This window comes from Oncorhynchus clarkii, chromosome 26, assembly GCF_045791955.1.
Source record: "Oncorhynchus clarkii lewisi isolate Uvic-CL-2024 chromosome 26, UVic_Ocla_1.0, whole genome shotgun sequence".
Lineage (NCBI taxonomy): Eukaryota > Metazoa > Chordata > Actinopteri > Salmoniformes > Salmonidae > Oncorhynchus > Oncorhynchus clarkii.
Window position 1 is genome coordinate 13,448,839 of NC_092172.1, and position 16,640 is coordinate 13,465,478.

The following is a 16,640-nucleotide window of genomic DNA, read 5'->3' on the forward strand; positions in this document are numbered from 1 at the left end:
GCTTCAGCCTTGAGAGAAAGATGAACAATGAATCCCACTGTGACTGAGGAAGCCTTACGACTGAGTAATGCTTTTAACATGCATTGTACTAAAAATGACATTTGAAAATTTTACATTTATCTGTGTGCATGCCTCATGATAGTATCAAATCATTATGTCAAGATAACAATAAAATCTCAAATAAACTCCAATTTCTGTTTGGCTGGCTCATTGGAAGATATTTGTTTTACTGTGAATTGTCATTAGGTTTTATCAGTCAACAGTTTTACATAAACCATTTACATTTTTTAATATTTATTGTATGACCAGGAGATTGTCTCTATTACAATATGTGCAACACACTGGACTTGAAATACAGTGGGTGAATTAGTCTACCTCCTCCTGGTGGCCGCAGCCAGGTACTGACTAGAGGACGAGACAAAAAACAACAACTACAATATTTCAATACTTTCTGGTTTATAAGATTCAAAGGATGTATTTAACAGTTTTGAGTCATCTTGTAAAGATCACATCACATGATGAAAGAGAAAGCTGCTGTGAGCATAACGTTTTGTCAAATCATATGCTTAGTTTCATACAGTAACGTCTCCAAATATCACATTTCAAGAGTGAAAATTGCTGTTTGGGCAACAGGTAACTTGATTAAGATGTATGCCTGAATAAAATCAAACATTGAAAGTATACAATAACATGGGGCAACATAGACAAATAACAGAATAATCAACTGTTAGATCTAGAACACTGTGGTTGTCTATACTGACTCTCTTATTGGTCCTGGTGTTCCCAGTCCTCTCAGGGGTTCTGGTCAGTCTTGTCACACTTGAGCATGATCTTGACCCCTTGTCCCTGGCGTGTGGTCTCGAAGGCCTGCACAGCCTGCTCTAGGGGGAACCGGTGGGTCACCAGGGGCGCCACGTTCACCTTCTTAGAGGCCAGCATCGCTATAGCTATTGGCCAGCTAGAATAAGAAGACAAAACACATTAACAGTTGAGTTATAAGACAACCAATAAACACAACTTGCTGTAATTGTTGGAACATTAGGGACCATATTCCTGAAGACCTCCCATTGTTGGGAAGGGCCTGTAAGTAAGCATTTCACTGTTAGTCTACATCTGTTGATTACGAAGCATGTGACAAGTCAAATTTGATTTGAAGACTTCCTGCGCTGGCTTCGGGGCTCTGTTGTATTTATCTGGCCTGTTGGTGTTTTTGGATGTCAGTTCAGTGAGACTACATGGAATACGTCAAAGTCTTTTTTATATTCATATCAATGTAATATTGTAACTGCATATTGCTTCATTTAGTTTTTGTTGTTTTTAATTTTCATGTAAATACATATTTTGCTAATGTGTCTGAAGTAATGGGGAAGGCTCATGGTTGCTTTGTAAATATCTATTGATTTTTCCTGCTGGTTTGATACCAGGGAAAAAAGCCCTTGACGGCTAAAGGACGATTGAAATCCTGCCAATATAGTTTAGATGGACAATGAAAGGGTATTTGGGAGTTACTAGGGTAATATTTTTTATATATATCAAGCCAATGCTAGCAGGAGAGGTTGTATGTTTCAAAATGCCACATCCCTTCAGATTTGAACTTTTTCATTTAGCAGAAGTTCAATCTGGTCATGAGGTAAATGTTACAGACTAGTGTGCAAGTGTTTTTTAAACTTCCATATGTCAACACAATGTATTGGACAGCACTGTCTCTCACACATTTTAATAACAGTTCATTCAGAACTATAAGCAATGTATGAAACTTGAAAGGGTAGTTTCTATGTGTGTTATGTTCATCTTATGTGTTTCACCCCAACAGAAACTCAGTTGAGTCGATTGTGAATGTATTGTGTTGTAAGAACTGTGTCCATTGCCATAAGCAGTATTAGAATGTCTGTACATAAAGATAACTTTGTCTAGGATTGTGCTCATAAGCGTCATGGTTAGCCACTGCAAATATCCCTCATTCTGCTGTGTCGGGCTTCAGCCTTGAGAGAAAGATGAACAATGAATCCCACTGTGACTGAGGAAGCCTTACGACTGAGTAATGCTTTTATCATGCATAGTAGTAAAAATGACGTTTGGGAAAAAATATTTTTTGTGTGCATGCCTCATGATAGTATCAAGTCATTATGGCAAGATAACAATAACATCTCAAATAAACCCCCATTTCTGTTTGGCTGGCTCATTGGAAGATATTTGTTTTACTGTGAATTGCCATTAGGTTTAATCAGTCAACAGTTTTACATAAACCATTTACATTTTTTTATATTTATTGTATGACCAGGAGATTGTCTCTATTACAATATGTGCAACACACTGGACTTGAAATACAGTGGGTGAATTAGTCTCTACCTCCTCCTGGTGGCCGCAGCCAGGTACTGACTAGAGGACGAGACAAAAAACAACAGCTAAAATATTTCAATACTTTCTGGTTTATAAGATTCAAAGGATGTATTTAACAGTTTTGAGTCATCTTGTAAAGATCACATCACATGATGAAAGAGAAAGCTGCTGTGAGCATAACGTTTTGTCAAATCATATACTTAGTTTCATACAGTAACGTCTCCAAATATCACATTTCAAGAGTGAAAATTGCTGTTTGGGCAACAGGTAACCTGATTAAGATGTATGCCTGTTAGTCTGGGGCGGCGGGTAGCCTAGTGGTTAGATCATTGGGTCAGTAACCGAAAGGTTGCTAGATCGAATCCCCAAGCTGACAGGGTAAACATCTGTCGTTCTGCCCCTGAACAAGGCAGTTTACCCCCTGTTCCTAGGCCGTCATTGTAAATAAGAATTTGTTCTTAACTGACTTGCCTAGTTAAATAAAGGTTAAATAAAAGTCTACACCTGTTGATTATGAAACAAGTCAAATTGTTCAGGGCTCGGTTGTGTTAGATGAATGGCAGTGTAAAAGACAACAACTTATTTTCTGTACCTAGTTAACCTGAGAGAAGGAGGTTCACTTACGTGTTGCAGTAGCGGAAGACCCCTCTGATGTCCACCTCTCTGAGAGCAGCATTAAGCAGTGGGATAGTGGTCATCGCTGCACCCAACCCCACTAGAACCACCACTCCTCCAGGACGTGTAGCCTGGCAGCGAGCATATATATACAGTACCAGTCAAAAGTTTGGACACACCTACCCATTCAAGGTTATTTATTTGTACTATTTTCTACATTGTATAATACTAGTGAATACATCAACACTATGAAATAACACATATGGAATCATGTAGATAGCAAAAAAGTGTTAAACAAATCATATATTTGATATTCTTCAAAGTAGCCAGCCTTGATGACAGCTTTGCACTCTTGGCACTCTACCAGCTTCATGAGGTAGTCACCTGGAATGCATTTCAATTAACAGCTGTTCTTTGTCAAAAGTTAATTTGTGGAATTTCTTTCCTTCTCACCACTCCCCCATATGCAATGTCTTGAACTATGCAGACAGACGGATTAAAAGTATGTTTACATTCTAATACTTCTGACAGCCAACTGTCTCCGCCCATAACCTTTGGACTTTATAGCATTCCCAGAAAGCATGAATCATTATCATTGAGTCATTATTAGTTTTACACTTAAGACATGACTCTGTTGCTGTGCTGTAGAATTTGTGAATTTTGTCTCTTGTATAATAAATTCTATAGATTAGTTCATACTGGATTAAGCGTACATTTTCGTTAACTGTAATTTCTTTAGTTGTGCGCCAACATTCCCTCCATCTTCTACCAACATAAGTTCTTTGTCTTGGTTGAAATAGTTAGTTTTTTTTGAAAGAGAAAACTGCAACATTTCACAGTACAGTATTTCCATGGGCTCTAATATTACTCTTGTAGCTGTACTTACATAAATGGCAGTCTGGACACTGCTCTCCACACCAGTGCACTCAATGGTGATATGAGGCTGTGCTCCCAGCAGTCCTTCAACTCTCTTAGCCAGCTCCTCAGGCCCATCCTCTCTCTTCACAGTCAGAGGGAAGTCTGCTCCCAGCTCCTTGGCCATGACCAGGCGATCTGCTGACAGGTCTGAAACAGGAAAGACAAAAATAATACCGTGGCAGTCCCTACTATACTGGGCCAGCACACAGTATTACTCATGTACCCACACAAAAATCTTTTCACTTCAAAGCCCTTTCAAAAGAAGGAAGTCCTCGGTAGACAATTTAGATTTGAGAGAACCAAAACAGATCCCATAAAGAGTGTAGTGTTTCACCCTGTGCCTTACCAGTTATGACCACTTGTGAGGCTCCCATAGCCTTGGCCACCAGCAGACAGACCAGCCCAATTGGTCCTGTGATAGGGAAAAGAGAAATGCTTAGTTTGAATGTGCACGTTAATTGTTAGTTTGGACACTGCTCTCCATGCCGATGCACTCGATGGGGATATGAGGCTGTGCTAGTAACCATACAGGATATTTTTCAACTTAGCTGGTCATTGTGAAACTGTGTGCATGAGGGCTAGAAGTGATGACATGAGGGGTCGGTATAGGAAATAGTACATAAGCCTTGTCTGAGCCAGAAGGGCCCATAGGGCAGGAGCCTATCAACTGATTCAGTAGCTTGAGGCACCTTGATGTGAAAGTACACTCCCTGGACAGTCCCTATCGCCAGGTCTATATCGAAAATACAGGGAAATACATCTATCATTAACTAAAACGCAAGAGCTGATCTTTATTTAGTTAGTTGTTTATAAAGCACGCTCGCTTACCAGCAGAGTGGATTTGTTAAATATCAAGTCTGTTACTATGGGTGTTTAAGTTGACTGGGTTTCCCCACTGTTGTTATGCTGTGTCAGCATGATTCTGACTTCTGTAACTAAACCACATTCTTTCATTTCCGAACTTGCATGGGCATGTTAGTGGAATGTAATAAGCGGCATACTTCTTATTGGCTGTATGTTTGGCAAAGTTTCATCGATTTGTATTGCATTTCATCATGTCTTGTAGTAGTTGAATGACTGGACATAAAACCTGAATAGCTGCAACTGCAAAATTGTGTCACACTTCATGGGTCCAAGCTGCAGTAACAGTAAATAACAGTAACAATTAATGACAGCTGAGCTTTACCTACCTGCCCCACAGATCAGTACACTGCTGCCCAGGGTCACTCCAGCTCTGCGGCAGGCATGAATAGCCACAGACAGGGGCTCAATCAGAGCCCCCTCCTCATATGTCACATTGTCAGGCAGCCTGTTCATACACAGAAACAGAGAGAACTTAAGCAATGTAGTTGTCATGTTACCCCAAATGTTCTACATTGCAGTATGTTGACAGTTATCTGTCCTTGTAGATAAAGTAGAAATAATGAACTCACTTGTAACAGAAGTTGGCGCTGTGTTTGTAAAATCTGCACAAATTCCCATCATCAGGGGGTGTGGCACAGAAGAAGATAGTGGGGGAAAGATTGTATTTTCCTGATTTGAAGAACTCATCTATCTCGCGAGGGACACCTGGCTCTACAGCGACTCTATCACCTAATTATCCAACACATATGAATAATTGACAGACAATCCAAAGTTGCATTATCTGTTCAGTTTTTATAACTGGTGAACATTAACCTGCATTAAATGCAAAACAACATTGAATCAAATGAGTACTTCCTTCTCACATGCATGCACAGTTCTTACCTTCTTTGAGGTTCTTCACTGCTGAGCCCACCTTCACCACCCGACCAGAGGCCTCATGCCCCAGCACCATGGGCTTTTTTACCACATAGTCACCTATGCGTCCATTTTGCCAGAAGTGCACATCCGACCCACAGATCCCAACTGAATGCATCTGAAGCAACACCTCTGAATAAAGGAAAGACAAGAAATTGCGCCACAGGATACACAAACTGTACACAATTAAACATCAAATGCAGAAATATATACTGTACAAGCTGTCTGCATGGTTTCTTATACCATTTGGACCTGGTTCAGGGATGGGTCGTTGTTCCTGTAAGAAATCAATCGTCACAATTAGTCTGACCATTCGGATAATCAATCTTAATTATTTCTCCATTCGCGTCCCGCAACCAGCAATTTATATTAAAACATTTGACTTTTAATGTTAAAAAGTCAAAATTATTAATATTGTATATGGTAATTTGCATGGCTAGTTCCGGGACGAAGCTATGCCATGAGCAAATGAACTAACTAACGTTGGTTATCAACTTTGTGATATTGACCGAAAGTTGCAGTTTTCATTAAATCTCGATCTGCTTATATCAACATGACAAAGTTTAGAGACTACTTTATTACCAGTCTGAGGTCGCCCTGGGAATGCAACACCACGGATAGGTTTTCTTTTTCCATGTTGTATTTACTCAAAGACAACTACAGTGTGAATAGAATCAAAAACCTTGTAAATTCTTCTTAGGTCTGTGCAGGGCTCAAAGTTCACCTTCCTGCTGCTTGGTGGGCAGTCGACAAAACAAAACATGTGATTGGAGTATCGTTAGAGAGAACATTCCATTTTAGCAAAGAGAGGGTCGAATTATATTCTTAAAATTATACGAAAAGTGTATTGCTATTTGTATTAATCTAATATTAGTTATTTTAATGATTTATACGTTAATGGTGTAAGGCTCTGAAATGAATGCTACAATTTTTATGTTGCTCCTGTCTCACCTGCTACGTCGCATTTGAGCTAACCCAGAGCGTTGTGGTTAGTCACATGATTGCAGTGCGTGGCAAATTAATCAATCACAGGTCTTGTTTCCGGGGGCGGGAATGAGGTTGAAGACACACAGGAAACTGTTTTAAAAAAAACAATTTTTACAGTAACATGCAAAACCTAAACATAACAGCCAGCGGGATTCCACAAAGAAATTAGAAAAAAATAAAATTAATAAAATTAATCCACATTATATAAATTCAAATACAGACATGTAGCGAATACATTGTTTTTTACGTTTTGTATGCGTTTTAATGACTCTAAATAGTTCTCCAAATCTGATAAAAATTAAGAGGGTCTTTTTCTTCATAAATGTTGATTTGTGTATAAAAAATGTTCCTAATACAATAAAGATATTTATGACATCAATTGTGGAATCAGTGTAGTAAAATAATATGTAAAACTTTTCATGGTTGTATGCAATTTGAGGCCAAGATATGGTTTTACATCAGTCCAGAACACTTCACTATACAAACAATGACAGAATAAGTGTTCAATAGATTTCGTTTCTAGTTCACAAAAACTGCATTCACTGGTAACATCAGGTATATACAGTGGGGCAAAAAAGTATTTAGTCAGCCACCAATTGTGCATGTTCTCCCACTTAAAAAGATGAGAGGCCTGTAATTTTCATCAAAGGTACACTTCAACTATCACAGACAAAATGTGGAAAAAAATGCCAGAAAATCACATTGTAGGATTTTTAATGTATTTATTTGCAAATTCTGGTGGAAAATAAGTATTTGGTCAATAACAAATGTTTCTCAATACTTTGTTATATACCCAATGACAGAGGTCAAACGTTTTCTGTAAGTCTTCACAAGGTTTTCACACACTGTTGCTGCTATTTTGGCCCATTCCTCCATGCAGATCTCCTCTAGAGCAGTGATGTTTTGGGGCTGTTGCTGGGCAACACGGACTTTCAACTCCCTCCAAAGATTTTCTATGGGGTTGAGATCTGGAGACTGGCTAGGCCACTCCAGGACCTTGAAATGCTTCTTACGAAGCCACTCCTTTATTTCCTGGGCGGTGTGTTTGGGATCATTGTCATGCTGAAAGACCCAGCCACGTTTCATCTTCAATTCCCTTGCTGATGGAAGGAGGTTTTCACTCAAAATCTCACGATACATGGCCCCATTCATTCTTTCCTTTACACGGATCAGTCGTCCTGGTCCCTTTGCAGAAAAACAGCCCCAAAGCATGATGTTTCCACCCCCATGCTTCACAGTAGGTATGGTGTTCTTTGGATGCAACTCAGCATTCTTTGTCCTCCAAACACGACGAGTTGAGTTTGGAAACTTCAGACAGGCCTGGACATGTACTGGCTTAAGCAGGGGGACACGTCTGGCACTGCAGGATTTGAGTCCCTGGCGGCGTAGTGTGTTACTGCTCACCGTTCTTGTGATCATTTTGACCCCACGGGGTGAGATCTTGTGTGGAGCCCCAGATCGAGGGAGATTATCAGTGGTCTTGTATGGCTTCCATTTCCTAATAATTGCTCCCACCGTTGATTTCTTCAAACCAAGCTGCTTACCTATTGCAGATTCAGTCTTCCCAGCCTGGTGCAGGTCTACAATTTTGTTTCTGGTGTCCTTTGACAGCTCTTTGGTCTTGGCCATAGTGGAGTTTGGAGTGTGACTGTTTGAGGTTGTGGACAGGTGTCTTTTATACTGATAACAAGTTCCAACAGGTGCCATTAATACAGGTAACGAGTGGAGGACAGAGGAGCCTCTTAAAGAAGAAGTTACAGGTCTGTGAGAGCCATAAATCTTGCTTGTTTGTAGGTGACCAAATACTTATTTTACACCATAATTTGCAAATAAATTCATTAAAAATCCTACCATGTGATTTTCTGGATTTTTTTTCTCATTTTGTCTATCATAGCTGAAGTGTACCTATGATGAAAATTACAGGCCTCTCTCATCTTTTTAAGTGGGAGAACTTGCACAATTGGTGGCTGACTAAATACTTTTTTGCCCCACTGTATTTAGAAAATCAAGCTATTACACAGATAGAATCTATGGATCATCTTAAAGGAGATCTCCTACTTTATTGGTCACCATAAATTTGTGTGCAGTGAGCCAAGCACGGCGCCAGTTTACATCAAACGATGAAGCCCAATAAAATATCGCAGAGGGAATAGACTTCCTGTAGAAAATATCCCTTAATAAACAATTGTTGAATTTCATATCTAGTAGACCTATGCCATTAACCTGGATATCGCTTACAATCGAAGATATTCCAAAATATGCATTATTCTGCAGTAAAGTTTTTATCCCACTAGGTATAGCTTTAATAACAGTGTCATAATCCTTGCTTGAAACCTCAAAGTTGTATCTTTCCATAAATTCTCTCCGCGTAAATAGATTCCCACTAATATTAACTAATTGGTTGACAAGTACATGTTTTTCGAGAACCATTTATGGTAAAATTACATCTTGTTTCTATGTAATATTGACCCATTGTTCCATATAAAACATTTATGAGGTGAAAAGTTGTGGTTATACAACAAAGCCCAGCACATTAAAGCCTGCTTGTGAAAAGCTGCCAGTTTCACAAGAAGTTTACCCACAATATATGGACATTAAGCCCCCCGACCTTCTGAAAAACAAATGAGGTATAATATTCCAGAAACTATGAGGATTTTTTATGTACCTTTTAACCCAGTTGACCTTTGATATCTGATTGAAGAGAGTGAAGTCTAAGACATTTAGACCGCCGTCACAAACCCTGTTGGTGATATCTCTTTTTATCTTATGTGGCTTGTTTTTCCATATTGTACAATAGCCTATCTAAGGTACAGCAAGTGGATTTGGGAATGTCAATAGATGAAAAAAGATAGGCTGCACGAGATAGTCCCTCAGCTTTGGTTGAAAGCACCCTTCCTTGAAGACTTAAATCCCTCCCTAACCATAGGATAATTTTTTTTGACAGATTCAGTTACAGGGTTCAAATTAAGATCATTCACAGCCTTACGATTTTTGGTGATTTTTACACCGAGGTAGGTTACAGTATCTTTTTCAGAGATGTTACAATCTGCTGGATTGACAACTTATTTCAGAACAAACATCTCACATTTGGAAGGATTTAATACCAAACCTGAGATTTTGGAGAACTGCTTCACGATATCCAATGCTAATCTAGTTTGTGACACATTTTTCAAAAACAATGAGGTGTCATCCGCCAGTTGGGATATCTTGATCTCTCTGGCCTGGAATGTAATGCCTTCAAAATGTACTTTTATGAACTAATGAGCATAACATTTGAGATGCTAACAAAAAAGTTTACAAATTTGAAATTGGACAACCTTGTCATATTCCATTGTAAATGTTAAACCTTGAGGATGTTCCATGACAGAGTTTGATACAGCTATTGCCACCATTATACAGAGTTCTAATAGCATCAACAAAAAAAGACCAAACTTCAAATGCTTAAGAAAATGAAATATACAATTTTGACTTACTGTATCAAATGCTTTCTGAAAATCCCAAAATAGGATAACAGGGAAGTCATCCAATAGATCACAATACTCAACCAAGTCTAACACCAGCCTCAGATTATTAGATATATGGCACCCTTTCATAAACCCTGATTGACGTTCATCAATCAGATCATTCAAGCAAGACTTGAACCTTTTTGCAAAGATTAAGGCTATAATTTTGTAGTCGTTATTTAGGAGAGTGATTGGACGCCAATTATCAATATTTAAGAGTGTGGTTGTGTGGTTCAGGTATAAGAGTAATAACCCCTTGCTTCATAGAGGCAGGTAGTTCTTCCTTCTTTATAGCCTCCTTAAAGGTCTCAAGTAAAAATGGTCCTATTTCTTCAGAGAAGGTTTTGTAAAATTCAGAGGTTAATCTATCACAACCCGGAGATTTTTTATTTTTTAACTGAGCAACCCCGTACTGGATATCCATAATGGATAAATCTTGACAACAAGACCAATTGAATTCTTCACTAACCAAATTAACATTCTCTATAGAATCAAGGAGATCCTTAGTCACTCAAATTGTTATCAAGGAGTAAAGATTCTCATAACACTTAGTGGTAAAGTCTGTGGTAACCCCATTAATCTTACGTTTTTGAAGTGTGTTGAGTTCCCCTCTCCGCTTTTCCAAATTTAAAAAGTGTCTACTGTTCTTTTTGCCTTTTTCAAGCCATTGTTTAATGGATCTTATGAAGGCTCCTCTAGCCTTTTCCTCATACAATGTATCTAGTGATTCTGTAAATTATTCAATTTAGCGTTCTCATTAAGATCAAGATGCTCAATCTCCGTGATATCCGCAATTGTTTTAGAAAGTTCAGCTACTACACATCTCCTTCTTAAAGCAAGCTGTTTTCCATAAGTAATACAGGTTGAGCGGATTTTAAATTTCAGCAGTTCCTAATATTTCCCAAACATACCGACAGAACAAATCATATATCGTATTTATTTTCCGTCTGCGAAAAAGGCCCTGATTCCCCTGTAGTATCCACCCTTTCCTTGATTTCGGGCCTGTTGTACAAGAGGTCACCATTTTGCCTTTGATGCCTTGTCTGCTGCAGTCAGGTCCTCACCGAATCTAAATTCTCTCTTTCAGAAAGGTGCTTTCCTTTGCTTTCTTCCAAACTGCATCTCTCGCTGTGCGAAAAGCAAACTGGATGATGATCATGCGGCTGATCGTGCGGCTGATCGAGCGGCTGACGATGGTATCTTGTTTCTTCCCCTACGATGAGCGACATCCACAGCCATATCCATATATCCATCGGGGGAAGTCCGGTGCCACATGTTTACAGATGTCTCCTACTAAGGGCATCACATTCTCATCCTGGTCCTCGGGGATACCATAAAGCCGTAGCCCCCAACTTCCCCGGTATCGCTCTGCTTCCGATAAGCGCTCTTGCATGTCAGCGATGGTCTCCTCCTGTGCAGTGCATTTCTCAGAAGTAGCCGTGTTTGCAAGTTTAAGCTCTTCGATACTCTTGTATGCATGATTCAGAGAGGTCTCGAGGTCAACGATATTTGATGTGTTGTCGCGTATCATTTTCTCCAGACCATCGGCTCTTTCATTTATCTTTGCAGAGACGGCATCGATTATGTTGACCTGTAGTTCGCGCAAAGACAATTCTTTCTGTCTTTTTGGGTGCGGGACTATTGACTGGATTTTCAGAATCAACCGAATGTCCAACTGTCTTCTCCTCCCTTTGCTCTTTCGCACATTTTTTTCTTCAATTTCTCAAAGTTTCAAATTAGTGGCCAACTAAGCGCTGTTCTCTATTGTGTTTACTATAAGCCAGTTCTGTTACATTTAAGTAAGTTTGAGAGGGATAAAAGTTACTTGAAGCAAGCTAAAATCTCGTCTGCACTCGCCGCAATCTTCAGTCTGATGGGGGGAACATTATGGAGACAAATTTTAAACACGTCGGAATCAGTGGTCTGAATAAGTGGCGAAAAACACACACAAAGCTAAGACTTGAGGTTTGAAAAATTTCTGAATCGGACGCAACTAGCTGACAGCTGAGGACGCGGCGAGGTGGTGGAAATGGATTCCCTAGAGAAAGCAAGAATAAGATGATTGTCAGGAGTAGTGCAGTTTTATCAGGAGACATATACTTGGAAAACGGAGGAGGAATGGAGGGAAAAAGAGAGGGCGAGGAGGTCGAAGAGACAGGGAAGAAGAGGGTGAGCTTGAGTCGGATAAAAATTGTGGGAAAAAGGGTGACGGTTTGAAAGTGTAAGCAGTGGGAGCTGAAGACAGGAGGAGAAATGGAAGTAAATGAGGGTGAAGTATCAGAGGTGGTAAGTGTGGAAGTTATCGGAGACCGAGTTATGCACCGAGGGTTATTGTGAATTTTTCAGTACACATGGGGCAATTATTTATTTCAGAAGGAGCCAGCAAAACTAGTGCACTAGTTTTGTGCTCTGGGTCATTAGACACCATTAGACCATTAGACCTCTTGGGTTTTTTCCAGAAAAGGGGTGTCCCTTTCAGAAGAATCAGCAGGAGGACATGTATTGGTCATTCTTGTAAAGTGCCAAGGTCCGTTGCTATGGTTCTACATGCATGAAACTATTTCTGTGACTCTACAGGTTGCATGTCCTAATATGAAGGCAAATACATGAACAATATAGTAACTTCGTAATAAATGTCGAGACAGATATTAGCGAGCGGCCGGTGAGACCGTTAAATCCTGTACTGCAAAGTGGATGAACATTCAGCCTATAGAAATTGGAACATCTGAAATAAGAATAGACTCAAAAAGAGAGAACAATGATAAAAAAACGAGAAACAGGGGTAATTATCAATAGTTAGAGTACAATAATCAGAGAGAGAAAACTAACATGGATATAAATAGGAGAGAATAGGGTCAGAATATTTAGGGTTTGAACAGATCGTTAAAGTTTTTATCCCTGGATCTATAGGGAGTAATATAGGAACAAGATAAAGTGGTTTAATAAGGCAAAACAAAACAGGAAAATAGGAAGTCAAGAATAAATACGTATATCACAGAAAGCTAAAGGAATAAACCCAGAAACAAGAATATCCATAGCGTTAGTTTCACGTTCTGACCTTTATTTCTGTTGTTTTTGTCATTATTTAGTATGGTCAGGGCGTGAGTTGGGGTGGGCAGTCTATGTTTGTTTTTCTATGATTTGGGGATTTCTATGTTTCGGCCTAGTATGGTTCTCAATCAGAGGCAGGTGTCATTAGTTGTCTCTGATTGAGAATCATACTTAGGTCTATGTTGATTGCTTGTGTCAGCACAGTTCTCGTTAGCTTCACGGTCGTTATTTCGTTTATTGTTTTTGTATAGTGTTTCAGTGTTCAGTGTTTTCTTTATTAAAATTCATGATGAACACATACCATGCCGCATTTTGGTCCTCCGATCCTTCTCGCCTCTCCTCTTCAGATGAAGAGGACGACTGTGACAGTTAGAATAAATAAGGAAAATTACTTAAAAGAGCAGCAATTATAAAAATACAAAACGGTCTATAGACTAATATTAAAGAAAATACTAGTACTTGGTAGATTAACACAGAAAAAGGAATAAAAAAAGACTGACGTTAGAAAGACCAAAACGATGCAGGCCACAATAATGAGCAAAAGGGCAGTAGACATTTTGAGCGTTAGACATCCCCTATGCAAAAAATAACTAAAAGAAATGTCTAAGAAATGGGAAAAAGGCACCAGGAAAATGGGTACTAAATGGCCGAAAGAGGGAACATTTGATGTCTCAGTGTGTGAGGAAATGGAAACTCTAATAAAAACCATAAAGTAAATGACACAGGAAAGAAATGGAAAAATAAAAGAGCTAGAGAAAGCGAGGTGATGAAAATGTTCAAAGTAGATGGAGCGGTATTGTTAAGTATAAAGACAGCTAGAAGAATGTTAGAGAAAGACAATGAAAAGTCAGACAGGAAGAAGGTGGAATGGTTTACAGAACCTCCACCATACGCCAATGGACAATTCCTGCTGGTGTCTGGAATCGTGGAAATAAAACAGGAAGTGGAATTAGAGGACGAGAGGGTTGTTTCCTCTACACTTCCTTTAGAGAGAAGAAAGGACTTGGAAAGGATAGGGGAGATTGAGCAAGGCACAGGAAGGAAAGTCAAAGTCACTAAAAGGAGAGCCACTGGGGGTGACAGAGAATCCGGCTGTGTATTTACACGGACAGCTGAAACAAGAAAGGAAACAGAACGGGATCCAGAGGGAGACCCACTGATGACAACTCTGTTCCCGAAACTCAGTGATAGAAGCCATGCCCCTGCCAGTGAGAAGAAAGCTGGAGGATGCAGTGGGACTGACTTCAAAATGTCACATTCGTCGTATGAAGGAGACCAAGGCGCAGCGTGTTATGTGTACATTCTTAGTTAAAGAATGAACACTGAACAAAGTATCAAAAGGAACCGTGAAGCTATACAAACGAGTGCTGACAGGCAACTACACATAGACAAGATCCCACAAACACCAAAGGGAAATGGCTACCTAAATATGATCCCCAATCAGAGACAACGATAAACAGCTGCCTCTGATTGGGAACCATATCAGGCCACCATATCACACAAAGAATTCTGTGACCTTGTCATCCATGCAGTGGGAAAACACATAAAGGATGAACAGAAACTCACAGAACAAGAAAAAAACATTCAGAGAAAAATAACTCAGCTTCAGCTGGAAGAATTGACCTACAAAGGAAAAAATAAAATCCAGGCTCCAGTTACAACACCTGTGCCGGAAGTAGGGACAATGGCTACAGTCTCCCCAGGAGGGCCGCAACTGCCTCCCGTCCAGCAGGCCCAAGTGCAACCCACACCACCAGTAGTAAATGTGTATGCACAACATCCCCAACAATGTAATAATGACAATGGGCAACATAGATATCCACAGAACAATCAGAGAAAAGGATTTAGGAGCCCACATGGGCCACCTCGGACCTGTTGGGGATGTCACCAGCTAAAACACTTCAAAATAAACTGCCCTACAAATCCTTGGAAGATACAAGGAAACAGGAACCAAAATTAACCCCAAAGAAATGGGTATCAAATTAAATGGAACCAAGAAGGAGGCTGGCAAAATAATCAGAGACAACCACAGGACCCTATGAACCCATGGGCGTGGCCTAATCAGGGATACTAGGGATGCCCAGAGAATCCTACAGGGGAGGGTCAGTTTCCAATAACCACAAGAGCTGATCAAGAACCTATGCTGCAGTTTCAAATAGAGAACAGAGGCCCACCTATGATGATCGGTTCTGGAGCCACTTACACATGTATAAATCCAAATTATGCCTCATCTCCCCATGTCTGGCAAATATGCCAAAACTATAGGATTCTCGGGACAAACGCAGCTAATTCCAATGACAGCTCCTGTACATCTAATGGCTGATGGTAGATCAGCAAAACTCCCTATACTAGTGTCAGAACAAACTCCGATTAACTTACTGGGTAGGGATGCTCTAAAATGAGAATACAAATGAAGTGCTCACCTGAAGGGGTAATTATTGATAGAACAGGAGTAAATCTACAAATGGTAATGACAGGAGAGACAGCAAATGTGTATTGGCTAGGGGACATTGAGTCAGAAGTAAATAAAACCATAGAGAAATAGGGAAGGTTTATTCAGGCCAAGATACCTGAAGAAAGGTATAGCAAATTCCGAGTATCACTGCAAGATGCAGTATGATCCTTACCAAGACCATTTGTTAGAACAGCTTTGGATAATGAACGCAAATGGAAAATCAGTACCAATTATGTCTCAGTGCATAATTATAGGGAAACAGAGAGCAGCAGTGGATGTAATGGATAGGGTTGGATCTATCTTTGTAGAGGAATGGTATAATGTCTCTGATTCTGTCCCTCACATTACATTGTTGGTAAAGAAAGGGTTCAAAGCAAAATAATTGGGACCCATGGTAAAGATAGCCAAGAATTGTAAATGGAATAAAACAGACTATCCATTGATTTTCCACTCTAAAGATAAAGCCTTTATAAAAATACTGACCACAACAGTAATGAATGAGGATCCAAGGGTATTCGAGGTTACAGCTAATAAACAAATACAATTAGGAGATAATATTGAATCAATAAGTGCACTGAGACAGGAAATGGAAAGAAAAATTTACCTGAAGGGGTATGGTCACAACATGACACAGACCTGGATTGGTTAAATCAACTAATCCTGTATGCATCAAAGTAAAACCGGATGCTAAACCCCCTTGGAAAGCTCAATATTATATGAAGCCATGTTCTTAAAGCAGACGGTAAAAAATGGACACTGGTACATGATTTAAGGGCAATTAATGACATAGCATTAGACTGGGATGCAGAAGTTCCTAACCCTCACACATTGCTGACCAATGTCCCCCCAAGATGCCAAGTACTTTACAGTGATTAATCTATGTGGAGCATTTTTTTGTGTGCCCCTGGCGGAAGAGTGCAGACATTTATTTGCGTTTACGTACAGAGAACAACAATTTACTTATACTCAGATTCCACAGGGATTTAAGTACT

At 39.7% G+C, this 16,640-nt stretch overlaps 1 protein-coding gene across 1 annotated transcript; it reads right to left on the minus strand.

Moving 5' to 3' along the window:
• Window positions 1-100: 100 nt before the first annotated feature.
• Window positions 101-6,655, minus strand: LOC139384397 (sorbitol dehydrogenase-like). Its single transcript, XM_071129147.1, has 10 exons — window positions 6,604-6,655; window positions 6,235-6,383; window positions 5,896-5,929; window positions 5,620-5,784; window positions 5,307-5,466; window positions 5,064-5,182; window positions 4,220-4,285; window positions 3,842-4,020; window positions 2,965-3,086; window positions 101-958 (listed from the first exon to the last, which is right to left on the minus strand). Exons 2-10 carry the CDS (start codon window positions 6,286-6,288, stop codon window positions 793-795), a joined length of 1,065 nt encoding a protein of 354 aa, XP_070985248.1. The 5' UTR covers window positions 6,289-6,383; window positions 6,604-6,655; the 3' UTR covers window positions 101-792.
• Window positions 6,656-16,640: the final 9,985 nt, after the last annotated feature.

Coding starts and splice junctions, on each gene's coding strand:
- LOC139384397 (XM_071129147.1), bottom strand. CDS start 6,288: ATGGAAAAAGAAAACCTATCCGTGGTGTTGCATTCCCAGGGCGACCTC. Junction 4,286..5,063: donor TGTACTGATCTGTGGGGCAG/GTAGGTAAAGCT, acceptor TCCCTATCACAG/GACCAATTGGGCTGGTCTGT. Junction 4,021..4,219: donor CTCACAAGTGGTCATAACTG/GTAAGGCACAGG, acceptor TTCCTGTTTCAG/ACCTGTCAGCAGATCGCCTG.